The 13,953-nt window shown below is 52.1% G+C and overlaps 1 protein-coding gene across 1 annotated transcript in view; it reads left to right on the top strand.

Annotated features, from left to right (window-relative positions):
• The window catches only part of PAPPA2 (pappalysin 2), a 74,908-nt gene that overhangs the window by 21,836 nt on the left and 39,119 nt on the right, over positions 1-13,953 (top strand). The window contains exons 4-11 of the mRNA XM_035537442.2: positions 3,752-4,045; positions 4,555-4,747; positions 5,869-5,990; positions 7,619-8,111; positions 8,664-8,792; positions 9,176-9,267; positions 9,535-9,728; positions 10,878-11,015. Coding sequence (XP_035393335.2) covers positions 3,752-4,045; positions 4,555-4,747; positions 5,869-5,990; positions 7,619-8,111; positions 8,664-8,792; positions 9,176-9,267; positions 9,535-9,728; positions 10,878-11,015 — 1,655 coding nt within the window. The remainder of the gene's footprint in view (positions 1-3,751; positions 4,046-4,554; positions 4,748-5,868; positions 5,991-7,618; positions 8,112-8,663; positions 8,793-9,175; positions 9,268-9,534; positions 9,729-10,877; positions 11,016-13,953) is intronic.

Below are 13,953 nucleotides of genomic sequence, written 5' to 3'. Positions count from 1 at the left end.
TGAAGAAGGTCCTCTTCGCCTTCCTGTTGGCATCGTCACCTTCTGGAAGTTTCAGAAAACTTTGTTCTTTCTTCCCTTTTGTTCACCTATGATTGTTTTTGGAGTATCAGAAATTACATGAACATTCCAATGCTGATGACCTGCAGATCTATTGCTCTCCACCAGGTTGTTTTCCTGAATAAATTTGAATTTCATGCAGTTTCTGCAGACTTACTGTCTTAGCCCAGTAGCAATACCAACAAACAGCAGCTATGTTCATTGAGGCGTAAAGGGTAATGACCAACTTGGAGAGGGTGAACTGGTCTGTGACATCCCTATAGGCAATATTTCAGCTGCTTTACAGCTTCCAGACAGAGACAGCTTGTACCCAGCCAGCAGCAGAGGCAAAATCTCAAGTCTGTTTGCAGCACTCCATCTAACCATACTTTGTCTCAGTGTTTCCACCATAATCACAGTCAGTTCTTCTCAAATTCAGTGTTCTTGCTAGGAGTCCAGAACTAATTTTCTGAGAACTTGCAAGTAAATCTCTTTAACTGCAAAACACAGAGATGAAGAACTCCTGTCCTATATAAAATTCATCTCTCCGCAACGGAAAGCCTTGCCTCAAAAATCCCAGCAATGCAATAATGTAGACACTTCAAACTTTGTCTAGTTGCATGTGAACGGTATTTGCATAAACATGGTTGAAAGGCAATGGAAGCATGAATATTTGATGTTATAAACATTTTCTGTAGTTATATAAGCTGAGGCCAGCTCATATATCTGCTGAGGTCATTGGATCCTGACGAAGGGCCAGTCGTTCCACCAGAGGTACCTCTAGCAGTGGCCATCTTGCTGCCTGACTAACCACCGTGCGTTTGTTCCACCAGAAGCCATTCTCCAGTTGCCCTGCCTTGGTTTGGCAGGCACGTCCAAAGACGTCTGGTTCACCTGCCCTTGATGCCACGGGGACATGACATTGACATTTTTAGTTTGGCTGTGCAAATGCTGATCCTGGGGGGGTTCCTTGGTCTTGTCCTCAGGCATGAGAGGAGGAAGTCGCTTAACGCCTGGTTTAGTACATCTCCCGGAGCAGAAGGAGGTAAAGGTGGAAAGAAAGATCTGATGTGGAAGAGGAAGGAGGGGGGACACTGGTCTTGTTGCAACAGGATGTTATGAACACCTCCATATCTTGCCTTCATAGCAGAGACCCTCCAAGAGGGGAAATACAACTCCCAGGTCTAAAGCCGGACTTCTAGAGCCCTTTGCTCACCAGGGAGCTGTGGGGAGAATGGAGGGACGGGGAAGGTCTGGAAGAGAGGCACTGTTCTCATGCTGTTTCTAATCCTGCCATCTAATTAGCTGTAAGAAGTACTAAAAATACAACTGTCCTTGTGGAGTGTGGGGGAGGAATGGGATAGGGGAAGCCATCAGAGAGGAGGGAGTGACAGGGTATCCCAGCCTTGGCATCCCTCCCCTGCGACAGTTTTCTCCCTCCCTATGTTGGAATCCCATTTTTTCCCCTGTTTGGGAAGAGCATCGGGTTTCTGGTGGAAGGAGGATGGTTTGGTCGCAGGGCCTCCGGTGCCCCTCAGGCCCGTCTTTGTGGTTAGTGCTGCAGGATTTGTGCAGGGCTTTCACATCTCACTCATCTTGTTTATGAACATTATTTTCTTTCCGCATGCACATTCCTCCTTTCAGACCTTTGGGCAGGCAGCCCCCTGCCTTGTTCAGACTTGGGTTTGGCTGCAGAGTTGCCTTTTCTTTCTGTTTTCTCTGTTTTGTTTAAAAAGAGAAGTAGCTTTCTATATGCCCGCTGGGTTCCCGTCGATGGGGTGCCCTCTGCTATCTACAGTATTTGCCAGCCTGATAGCTGGGAGAGGGGCAGTGTGCAAAAACCTTCTGAACGACAGGACACAATCGAACATGAAGGTCCTGAAAGGATTTTCAAGCTCTGTAGCTTCTTGAGGCTTATAACCAGTCAGATCTATAGGACCAAGGTACAAGGTCCTTTACTCCAGTGCTCTGGTGCAAAGGATCAGGGCACCAGAGCTGGGGAGAAAGGGCATGCAGTCACTTTGTGCCCCATCCTTTGCCTTGGGCCAACAAAATGCCTGGGTTTAGCCTCCACACCGGGGACAAAGCATGAGGAAGAACAACCACCGCGAGTTTTCTGCTAGGAAGTGGTGCCGTTTCACATCGCTGCTCCCTCCCAGCCCCTCCATGAGCCACACGTGCAGGGCGCTGCATGGAAGGTGCCACCCTTACTTCCTCACCCTTTCAACCTGTTGGGCTTGGAAGAATTGCTCGGGGCATCTCGGAAGGCCCTTTCCAGCCCCAGCCCCGTGTTCACTAAACACGGCTCCACCAGAGGAGTCGCAGCCCTGCTGGTCCCCTGCCAGGGACACTGTGATCTGAAGAAAGCCCTCGCTTGGAGGGAATGCCCTGTACTTGAGGACAGGAGGTAGGCCAGTAGCGCACGGAGCTGATTCAGGAGCAGATTTCAAGCTGTCTATGCTGTGGCTGGAGACAGGATCGCACGGTGGCCCTGTGCCAGTTTTAACTTTGCTGGCAGGGGCAGAGATCAGCAGCAGAGATGCAGTAGCAGAGGCTTTGCTGTGAGATAGCTGGCACAGTAAATTCTCCAGGGCCTTGCAAAGGAGGGAGCAAGCTGTACCGGAGCCAACTATTCACTGCACTGCCATCCGAGCTGTCTAGGTTAACAGTAGTTGGGTATAAACAGCCTGCCATGCCATGGAGGTATTGCCTGGAGTTGGACTGGGCACGTGCTGGGAGCTGCTTTTTTCCCTCTTGTCTTGCTGATATTTCCCAGCCCTTGCTCCTGCACCGCAGGGCAGCATGGAGAAGTGAGTGGAACAAGGAGAAGGGGGTGAGGAAGGAGATGGCCACTTAAAAGCCTCAAAACAGGGAGAAGAGGAGCAGTTTCCAAAGAAGTTTTGGTTTGGGCAGAACACAGAAAAGAAAAGGAAGAGAGGAGATGAGGGGCAAATTTTGTTCTTGAGCATCCTCCACAGAGAGCTGCCCAGCAGGTGTGGTGCACGTCTGTCATTACAGGACATGCATCCTGCCTTGGCAGCCAGACCTGGTGGCGAGCAAAGGGAAGGCTCTGCTCCTCTTGGCTTTCCTCGACATCATTGCTCCTTCCCCTTTTCATCACGGGCAGGTGGGCAGGAGAGGAGAAACACCTTGTCCTGCAGGCTGCTCGGGGTAAGGTGAGCGTGGGACCTACCCAATGCTTTTGGATCTTCTGGACTCTTGCTGAAGGTGGCTCCCAGCTGGCAAAGCCAAGCGTGTCAAGACTTTGCTAGGCAATTTGTTCTCATCTGCTGTAGGAGCTGGCATGCTTTAGCCACCAGGGCCTGTAGGTGAGCTGTCTAATCTGTCCTCTGGTTCAAAAGATTGTCCCTGTAAGCCCAGGTCTCAGTTTGGTGCCCCGGCTCCAGACTTCATTTGGAGTTTTAAGTGTGAACCAAAGTAGACAATGACTTATAAAAACAGAGGGAAATGGTAGCTGAAACAACTGAAGACTTTTTGGGGAGCAATATGGTCAGAAGGGGGAAGAGAAACCAGCCACCCTACTCTGAAGCACGGGAGCCTTCTTCCAACCCTGCAAGGCCAATACTGGCCTCCACCTGGCACCTCCTTTGTGACCTGCAAGCTCAGTGAGAAGAATTTTAGCCAGCACAAGTGAGTAAGGGCAGCTGCTCGCTGTTACTTTCTTACGATGATTTCCCTGTGCTTGCAATTCCAGGTGGTGTTGTCCTCAACCCTGCTTATTATGGTATGCATGGCCACACGAACACCATGATCCACGAAGTGGGACATGTCCTGGGGCTGTACCATGTCTTTAAGGGAGTGAGCGAGCGGGAATCTTGTGACGATCCCTGCAGGGAGACAACTCCGTCTATGGAGACAGGAGACCTCTGTGCTGACACCGCCCCTGCCCCAAAGAGTAAGCTCTGTCGGGACCCAGACCCTACAAATGACACCTGTGGCCAGATGCTTTTCACGGGGACGCCCTTCAACAACTACATGAGCTACACAGGTGAGGAGCAGTCATTGTTAGAAATGGGAAGGGGCGACCTTTGCGAGAAACTTGGGTTTCTCTCCCTTCCACCTTGCTCCCCAGCTAACGTGCTCCCTCCTGGTGCGCGAGGATGCGCTTGCAGGAACCTCATAGCCCCTCTCTTGCTGTGGTTTCCATCCCTACCTGCCTGCCTGCCCATGGCTTGCTGGAAGTGCACTGAGGCTGCTCTGCCTTCCTGTTGGCATATGCTCGTTCTCCTGTCCTGGAGCAGCGTTATTATTATTATTAATTTATTTATGGTTACTTATTACGACCAGAGCCACCGTGGCAAGTGCCGGGTTGTGGAACTGCTGAGGCAGTGCCATCTTGTGGCCTTGGGGACACACGACACCAGCCATCCCTGGCAGGAGAGCCACCAGGCGCTGGTGTCTCCCAGGTCTCCCTAGGGTTCTCCGAAAGAGGATTCGGGGATCAGGGAGAGTGCCAGCTGATCCCTGCCACCCTCATCCTGACCGCTGTTCCCCCAGATGATGACTGCACCAACACCTTCACCCCCAACCAAGTAGCCCGGATGCATTGCTACCTGGACCTGGTGTACCAGCGCTGGAGCCAGAGCAAGAAGCCTGCGCCCATCCCAATCCCACCCATGGTCACGGGGCAGACTCAGGACTCCCTCAGCATCTACTGGCTGCCTCCCATCAGCGGTGTCATCCATGAGAGGTGAGAGAGCAATGTCCTCCTCACACTGGTTTACTTGAGCAGGGATCTGCTGGCAAAGCTGCTCAGCACAGTGCTGGGGGCAGAGAGCCGGGGATGGGGGGAGCCTTTTGGGAGTCAGCAAAGGCACCAGGGAGGGCTGGTGCACCCCTCATGCCCCCTGCCAGCTGGCAAGTCTCACCCCAGCCTTAGCAAGCAGCCATTCCTGCAACTGTCCTGGTGATGGGGGGTGCAGATGTGGTCCTGGTACCTTCTTCCCCATGACCGGCTCCAGCAGAGCTGGGCTGTGTGCTGGGCTCTCCCACCAGCCTCTGCCGTCAGGGTGCCGGGAGGCGATGCCAAGGAGCATCAGGAGGTGATGCCAATTCTTAAACCCAAGAGTGCAATCACGGAATGAAAAACGAGCTTCATTTAGCACTTATTGTATAAAATAGCCATTTACCAGGAGGAAATGCAGCCTTGTGGTTAAGGCAGGGAGCTGGAACCGCAAGAGCTGGGTTTCGTTCCCAGCGCTGTCGCAGACTGGCGGTGTAACTAACTGGGGGTAACCTGGGGAACGTTTCAAGCAGGAGAAATGGAATCAGAGTCATTTGGCCTCCTCCCCAGGCAGCTGTCTTCCTTTTATCTTGCTAATGCTAGGGAGTTACTGAGACCTGGACAAGAAGCCGGTGCCTCTGTTCAGCAGCCCCACTAACTAAAGCAGTTCAGTTTCCACCAATTTTCAGGTCTATGCTTTTATTATTGGACCTTAAGCACATCTTAGAGATTTCAAGCTCGTTTTAAAGCTGCTTCACAAAGCTGTCTTTTGCAATTTAAATGAAGTGTTTTAGGTCCATTGACACAAGCATGGTTCCATGGTTGCTGTCTTTTCAAAGAATTAATGTTCTCCGTGATGGGCCTTTCAACCTGGGGGTGGCAAGAGCCTGTTACCCACCCAGGGATGAGAGCCTCCTGGTGCTGGGTGTTGTGAGCCATTCAGACAAGAACAATGTGCCATGGGGCTTCCTGAGAAGTTGGGTTCGTTGGTTTTCTAGCTTTCTATCTGATCCTGCTTGGGTAAATTTGTATGGAAATGTAACTGGTCATGATTATACACGCGATTCCTTTGTGTCTGTGGTCTGTAGGGAGCTGGACACTCTCTGTGATGACTGTGCTGAGGACGGCACTTTCCGTCAATACGTGCATGAGGCCTCATCCCCTCGGGTCTGTGACTCCTCTGGCTACTGGACCCCAGAAGAGGCAGAAGGTACTCTCCTCCTCTCTCTCCTTGTCCGTGAATCCTCTGGGTGGAGATGAGGTCTTGCCGGGAGAAGGAAAAGGAGCTTTTCTTTGAGAGAGTGAACCCTCTCCTCTTTGGGGAGGCTTGCTAGTGCAGGAGGTGCCCAGAAGGTACCTGGGGACTGCCAGCTGGTTTGGGACAAACAAACTGATGCTACACAAGTAACACCAATTGCTCCCCTGAATGGTATTAACAAGAGACGTTGGGAAATGGAGCCAAGTTTCATTGAAATAAAAGGCTTACAATATAGATACTGGGGGCTCGTCCAAAACCGTGGAGACGTTCCCAGGCTTTGAGACCACTCTGTCCGAAGGGAGCAGGAGAAGCCCCTTGCCCAGTCCCACGCATCCTGTACCAAGTCCTGGCTGATCGGGGTCGGATGCTATTCTTGCTGGTTTGCAGAGCCACCTCATGAGCTGCCTGGGCATGCTGGCTCACAAGGTCATGCAGCTGCTGCAGGAGTTGTTGGGCTTTCCATGCTGCAGAAGGGGCAGGAGACCAGGTGAAACAATCCCATGGGCTGTCTGTAGTGTGCATGTTGCTGTCGAAACTTGTGGAGCCAGAGGATCTGCTAGTACTGTGCGTCTGCATGTGTTTGAGCCACTAAGGCTGGCTGAAAATGCACTGGTGACTGCTGAGAAAGTACAGTTGGGACTTCGTTTCCCCCTTGGGACGAAGCCCATGCTTTGAGAACAGAAGTGTCAGCATGTAGCTGGGGTTCAGTGCCTGAAAACTCATCTCTAGATTTGGCATATCATGGGATTATCTCTTGCTAGCATTGCAAATCACACACACATGCGCGCACACACAGGCAAGTTAAAGGAATAATCAAATTTGTGCTTATTCAGTGATACCAAACAAATCAAAGCTTGGCTCATTTATCTTCAGTAGTTCCTGTTTCCCCTGCCTGTCTGATTCACTGGCAAATTAAAACTGCAGCTGGAAGCATTGGATGTTATTTTCTCCTTTGCATGAGCCTGTAATTATCACAAGCGCATGTTGGCTCTGGTGAAAAAGAGACAGGTTTTAAGGTTTTTAGAAGAGGAAAGTTAAACGGATGCAGGCTTTGAACTGCTGCTCCCTAAGGAACGCTTGCAGTGGTTCATGGAGATGAGAGTGTTTCACTACAGGATGATGAAATCTGGTGATGCTTTCTGAGACTGAAAGCCCAGTGCTACATCTCTCTTGCTGAGTGCTAATCCTTCACCAGGGGAGGAAAGCCGGACAGCTGGGGCCAGCCTGGCGTCCTGGTGGCCCTCAGCAAGCCTTCTGCACCCATGAGACTGCACAGCAAGCTTTGTGTCCCCCAGCCGTGTTCAGGCAGGTGCTAGAGCTACTGGTGGCACCGAGACCTGATGCAGTGCGGGTACCAATATCCTGTCTGTCAGAGGGCTTGGCAGATCTGATGCTACCAGGAGATGGGAGACCAGTGGTGCTTGTTGCTTTCTGGGATGTCCACAACTTCTGGAACCTGCAGCTATAGCACAGATGCATAAGCTCCTATGGGGACCCTGTGGGGAGGATGGCCCCTTTGGGTCCCCTGTAAGGTCAGCTGTAGCCTGGTTCTCATCCTCTTCTTTGTCTTTCCTGCCTAGGGCCCCCAGACGTGGATCAGCCCTGCGAGCCCAGCCTGCAGGCCTGGAGCCCGGAGCTCCACCTGTACCACATGAACATGACCGTGCCTTGCCCCCAGCCAGATGGCTGCATCCTGGAGCTGCGCTTCCTGCACCCCGTCTACCCCGATTCCCTCACCCTCTGGACCACGTACCTCTCCACTGACTCACCCAAGGCACTGTCTGACATTGAAATCCTGACAGAGCAGGGGGAGTCCATCCATTTGGGCCCCCTGGACACCTTCTGTGATGTCCCTTTTACCGTGAAGCTCAACATCCACAAGAAGGTGTCTGGAGTCAAAATCTATACCTTTGATGAGAGGATGGAGATAGACACGGCCCTGCTGACCTCCATGCCCCACAGCTCCCTCTGCTCCTCCTGCAAGCTGATCCAATACCGTGTCCTCCGTGAGCCCCCCTTCGCAGACGGATCCCCTGCCACGGCAACACAGGCGCACCGCGAGTTCATCGACACGTGAGTGCCACCCGCGGGCCCCCAAGTGGGTTTGTGTCTGGGGGGGCTACCAGGCCCGGTGCTGTGAGCAGACTCCATGCTTGAGTTCACGGGCTTACCAGGCCTGGTGCTGCGAGCAGTTCCCTGCTTGAGCTCACGGGGTTACCAGGCCCAGTCACCGTGCCCTGCTGTGAGCAGCCTCCCCGCCCGCCATCGAGGAAGCTTGTTGCTGCCCCGTCGCGCTAGCGCAGGCCTTGCCAAGGAGCTGAGGCTAGCGAGAAGGAACTCATTAAACCCAGAAACGTGGCTAGTAAAATGATTGTTAGAGTTCATGCAGCTTCTCCCCAGCTCAGTCCCTCGGGGAAGGAATGGCAGGCCCCTCTGCATGACCTGGCAGCAGCTCTCTTCCCATAGCAGCTGCCTCTGGCAGTTTAGGGTATGAAGACAAATGTCCAGCCACAGCACTGCCTTGGCACAGACGTGTGATTCCTATAACTGGGGCGATCAAATTTATTGCAGGTTGCGTGGGTTGTTCTCTCCTGCTCCTTGCTCACATCCTCTGTGTTCCTGCAGGGAAGTGACGCCTGGGCAGGTGTACCGCTACCAGGTGCAGGCAGTCTCTGGGACAACCTTGGGAGAAGCTTCCCCACCGCTTGTCCACGTCCACGGAGCACCCTACTGTGGGGATGGGAAGGTGACCGCGTAAGTCAAGAAACCCATGCTCTCAGCTGAGGTACTTTAAGCTGGCGGGTCATCCTGCCCCAAAGGGAAGTGCAGGGTTGGTCCTCCACCCAGGGGTACCGGCCTGAAGATAGCTGTGCTCCCAGCATAGGAGATGGAGATGGTCTTTGTGAGGAGCAGGGTCTGGATGAGGGGTCCAACCTGAACTTTGTCCCCGTTTTCATCCCCTGGGCAAGATGCAGTGTCTTTTCTCCTCCCTCTTACCCCATGTGGTGTTCTTCCTCTTCTCCCTCCTTCTGTGGAAATGGACCTGAGACATGGAGTCCTCACTTGTTATGAGGCAGAAGCACACAGGGAGTGTGAGTCAAGGGTGGTGTTAACACATCCGGGTGCTGTCCTCTTAGGAGCCTGGAGGAAGAATGCGATGATGGGGACTTGCTGGATGGAGATGGCTGCTCCAGGAAGTGTAAGAAGGAAAAAGGCTTCAACTGTGTCGGTGAGTCTGAGTAGATTTGAGATATCCTTGCTAGGCAGAAATCAAAACAGTGAACTGCTCTCACTTCCCTCATAACAGTCCTTAGAGCACATGGTGGTGCACGTCACTGTAATAAAATGTGGATCTGCAGCTGGAGTGATCTACAGGGTTTGTCAGGCCCTTGTGATGGGAAATCCCAGGGCCAAACGACCAGCACACCTCCTGGGAGAGAAGCTGTGTGTGCCTGCAGCCTGGTTTGCAAGCAGGGCATTCTCCATCTCCTTGCAGGAGAGCCGAGTCTGTGCTACGTGCACGATGGAGATGGCGTGTGTGAGCCCTTCGAGAAAACAAGCAGCGTCCTGGACTGCGGTCCCTACACGCCCGATGGATACGTGGACCTGTGGGCAGCAAAAGCCTATGCCTCCCATCAGGATGAGAAGTCCTGCCCTGCTTCCTTGGCCACTGGAGAGCCTGTTGCAAAGGTAAGTGAAGGTGTGATTAAAAAAAAGACTTTTCTAGCAATAAATCCCCACCCCCTCCTCAGTAAAGCTGGGGGATTTGCTGTCTGAGCAGGATTTTACTGAGGCAAAAATCAAAGCTTCAGAGCACCTCTGGAAGTGTTCACTGACTACTGTGCTCCCATGCAGAGAGCCAGCAGAGGACCAGAGCATTTCCTACACCCCTCTTGCAGTAGTTTCTAGGGCCAGGAAGTGCAGTCCATGGAGGGGTTTCTCATCAAAATGGGGGGCACCTCCCCTCTATGCAGTTTAGGGACCACCCCTGTCCCACCAGCTAAGTACACATGAGCAGTGGACCCACAAAAAAAAAAAAAAGTAATACCTTATAAAATTGGTGCCTGAAAGGATAAAATCACATGTACATCAACATCTGTGCTGCTCTCAGGCTGTCTGATCTGAAGCCAAAGAAAAAATCAATGGGAGAATCATCTTTCATATAGGCTTTGGAGCAGGGCCCTGGAGGTCCTAGGATGGGTTTCACCTGATCAGTGTTAACATGGTGTAACATGGTGTGTGTGTGTGTGTGTGTATTCTTTCCTAGCAAGCTGAAGAAGAGGATTGTGTGTAGACAGGGCACATTTTTAGCCATTTGTATGAGCACTTCAGCTGACCTAACAATCTGAGTATCATGAAGATGGTTCCTTACTTAGTTAAATTGTCCGTATGTATGTGATTAGTGGGATGCCTTGGGCTTGGGTGTCTAATCCTCTAGAAGGGCACACTTATCTCCCAGGCTTTGTCCCCCAGGCCTAGAGGGAGACCTGGCACACCATAGGGCACCAAATGGTGCTGAAACCTGGTATTCAGGCAAAAAAATCTCATCTTTAGATCTTGTTGGCCCAGTCACAATCCAGAGACTATGGTCTTTCTGCCATTCTACAGCCTGGCTCAGGCCCACAGGCAGCATGAGGTACTTCAACAGCATATTTACACCACCACAAAAGGACAAAGGCCTTCTGCACACATGTATGAGGAACACCTCAGGGTCCTTACCTCTGCTTCACACTGTGTTGAGCCTCCCCTTAGGTTCTGTAGGTGCTCTTTAATTCTTTCTCTTGCTTCCCTCTCTTCTTTCTGGGTTGAAAAAAAAAATACAAACCTCTCTTCTTTCAGGCATGTAAATCCTACCTTCACGCTGTGCCAAAGGACCTTTCCCAGGCTGCTTGGTTCCCATGTTCTCGCAGCCAAGACAATGCTCAGGATCCAAATGAGGAGAGGATGCCCTTGGGCGGTGAGAGAGTTTGGCTCAAGGTAAGTGAGGGCGTGTGGTCAGGCACAGAAAGATATGCTTGCCTTTATCCCAACACTTTGGTGACCAAGGCCAGTCCTCTTCTGCCCTTCAGTGGGAGCTATGGCAGTCTGAAAAGCTGCTTGGATGGGACTGTATACCTTACCAAGCTCTTTGCAAACCCTGGATGCCTGTGGCTGGGTCTTAGGTAGTTGCCCCATTCCCACTGTGAACAGCAAACCCATCCTGCAGCGGACTGCCAGGAGGAGGGCTGTGCCAGAAACCAGAAGCCCACAGAAATGTTTTGAGGCTGAGAAACAACTTGCTCCTGACTACTCCCTGCAGTCGAGCTGTGCTGTTACACCCGCAAAAGGGTGGGCACAAGCTGGCTGAGCTGTGCTAAAGGCCCATGTTGTTGTTGTTGCTCCCCATGGCTGGGAAAAGCATCAGCGGGTGCTTCAGAAGCTGTGAGGGTTATAGGAAGAGCAGCATCTTTGGGGATGCTGGGTCACCTGCTGCCTGAGCCTCCAAGAGAGGCTGCTCTCGACACACAAGGATAAAGATCAGAACATCTGCTCTTCAGCCTCATGAAAATCCCACTTCCAGTTGGCTTCATCTGGAGATGTACTGTCCTCCTGCCACGGTGACTGCACCTAAGGAGATGCTTTTCTGTGCCCAAGCTGCTGGTCCCCAGCCTGCGCTGGTCTTGGGAGGGTGACTGGCACATCAGCCTCTCCATCCCAGCAGGCAGGGCAGGGGAGAGCTGAGGGCTGGGCCAAGGTGGTTTTTACAGTGTTGATTTTCTGACTGCAGCCACAGTTTGGAGGTTTCGTGGCTGCTGCCTCGTGTTACTGGCAAGATGGGTTGTGGCTTGCTGCTTCCTCAGCAGCCTGAGGGACACCTTGCCCTGCTTGGCTGAAGGCTGTCTAGAGAGAACCTCATCCTGGGACTCTCAGAGCCTCAGGGAATCACCAAACCCAAGTCAATAAACTTTGGTCTTACCTCTCCATCCTCTCTGAGGACCTCTCCAAAGAACTTCCTTTAACTGATTTTTTTCCCCCTCTGTCTGTGCTCACAACCTACTTTCCAGCTTCAGTCTCTGGTGTAGGCCATGACAGACGTACCTCCTTTCTTCCTTTGCTAGCGAGAAGGCAGAAATCTCCCTCTCTGCCCTACCTAGATGAAAGCTTGCTCTCCACTTCTCACCGGGGGTTAAAGCACGTTCCAGTTTTATTGGAGCTTGTGGTCAGTTCTCTTCCTCTATGGATGTTTATATTAAAGACTTTCATTACTGGTTCTCCATGCTCTCTTTAGGAGTGCTATTATTTTCCGCCCATAAAATTATTTATGGACTAGTAATAAATATGCCCTTTTCTTTCTTTTTTTTTTCTTTCTTTCTTTTTTTTTTTTAATAGTTTGCCTGATTGGTAACATATTGGGTTGGGAAAGACAGATTCTTGTTGACAATTTGCCTAGCACGCCCGCCTGTGCGGACAGGAATGGTGCTGCTCGTACATGCATGCACATGTAATTTCGCGGCTACCACCCCCCTTGGCCATTTTAGAGCTGCACCTGTGTCACCTGGGTTAAAACCATGCCACAAGCCTCAGCACAGCGTAGGAATTGCTTCCTACCTTCTCAAGAGCTAGCACCAATGAGCGAGGAAAAGGTTGGATCGTGTTGTAGGGGGGCAAGAGGTGCACGTGGCTGTACCACCTAATGAAGCATCGACTGTGCAGATGGGAATAATTACCACTTGCAGATCTGCGGCCATGCTTTGTTCTCTGTTTGCAACACATCCGATGCAGGGAGGAATCAAAATTACTTGGAGGCAAGTCACGATGCAACACACAGGAAATTAAATGTGAAGGGGGGGAGGGAGGGAGAAGAAAAATTAAACAGATAGCCTGCTGTGGTCAAGCACAAAATATGTAAAAATAAATTAAGAACTATTTTTTTTTTAAAGTAGATTGGGACGTTAGGTAATCCAGCTGCCCTGGCTCTAACTTGGGGCCACTCAGTGCACTCCTGCAGGCTGGGAGACCTGAGCTGGCACCCAAGGCTTGCTCCTGTCCGTGGCTGTGCCACTTTGGCTGCCTAGGTGGGATAGGGAGTGGTGGGGCAGGTGCCGTCCTCACCCCATGCTGGCACCGGTCGAGAGCTGAACTTTGTGGTGTGCACGGGCAATGCCCAGCATGGCTGGGCTGAAATGCCGCTTGGTGGCTGCTCTCCGGGCTGTGCCTGGCCAGCCGGGACTTGTCCTCCTCCCAAATGCAGCTTCGCCTTGAATTTCTGGACTCCATCTATGCCTGCATTCAACAAAAACACTCCATAGGGTGGATCTGGATTGAAACACATCTTGGCGCTGGGTGTGGGGTGGTCTGGGGTGGGGGAGAAAAACATTTCTATCCTCTTACTTCCCAGGAACGTCTGCCCCGCCGTGATTGATGCCATCCATTTCCCGGCTGCCTCCTGTAGCCTTCAGGGCTGCAGACAAGTGGGGAGCTGTCAGCTCTCCGAGCAGGCAGGACTTCCTGCCACAAATCTTTCCACGTGTTGGCTGACGGACAGCTCGCGCTCACTCCGGCTTCTGGGGCTGTGTCTTGTTTTTAATGGAAATAGCGTGGCAGCAGAGCCTCGCTCATGTAGAAGGGGGAGCCTGGCAAGGAAGGGCAGAGAAAGGGGGATCCAGGTCTTGGTCAAATAGGGCTTCGTTTCAACAGCAGCAAATGGGGAAGCTGGGGAGGTGCCATAGATGTATGGCAAGGCAGGACTGGTGCACGTGGGAAATACTAGTGAAGGGAAAGGAGGGGGGGGAGGACTGTGTTTCTGCACCCTCCCTTCCCTCCCCCTGCCCATTCACTGACCCCACGCAGTGTGTGAACCCCAACCCTCCTCTCCCCACGTGCTCCCTCCTTGCCTTCCTCTGGTGCGACCAGGAGGGTTGCATCAGGTGTGCAT

Source organism: Cygnus atratus, chromosome 8 (assembly GCF_013377495.2).
Source record: "Cygnus atratus isolate AKBS03 ecotype Queensland, Australia chromosome 8, CAtr_DNAZoo_HiC_assembly, whole genome shotgun sequence".
Taxonomy (NCBI): Eukaryota; Metazoa; Chordata; class Aves; order Anseriformes; family Anatidae; genus Cygnus; species Cygnus atratus.
This window is presented reverse-complemented; position numbering and strand designations above follow the sequence as displayed.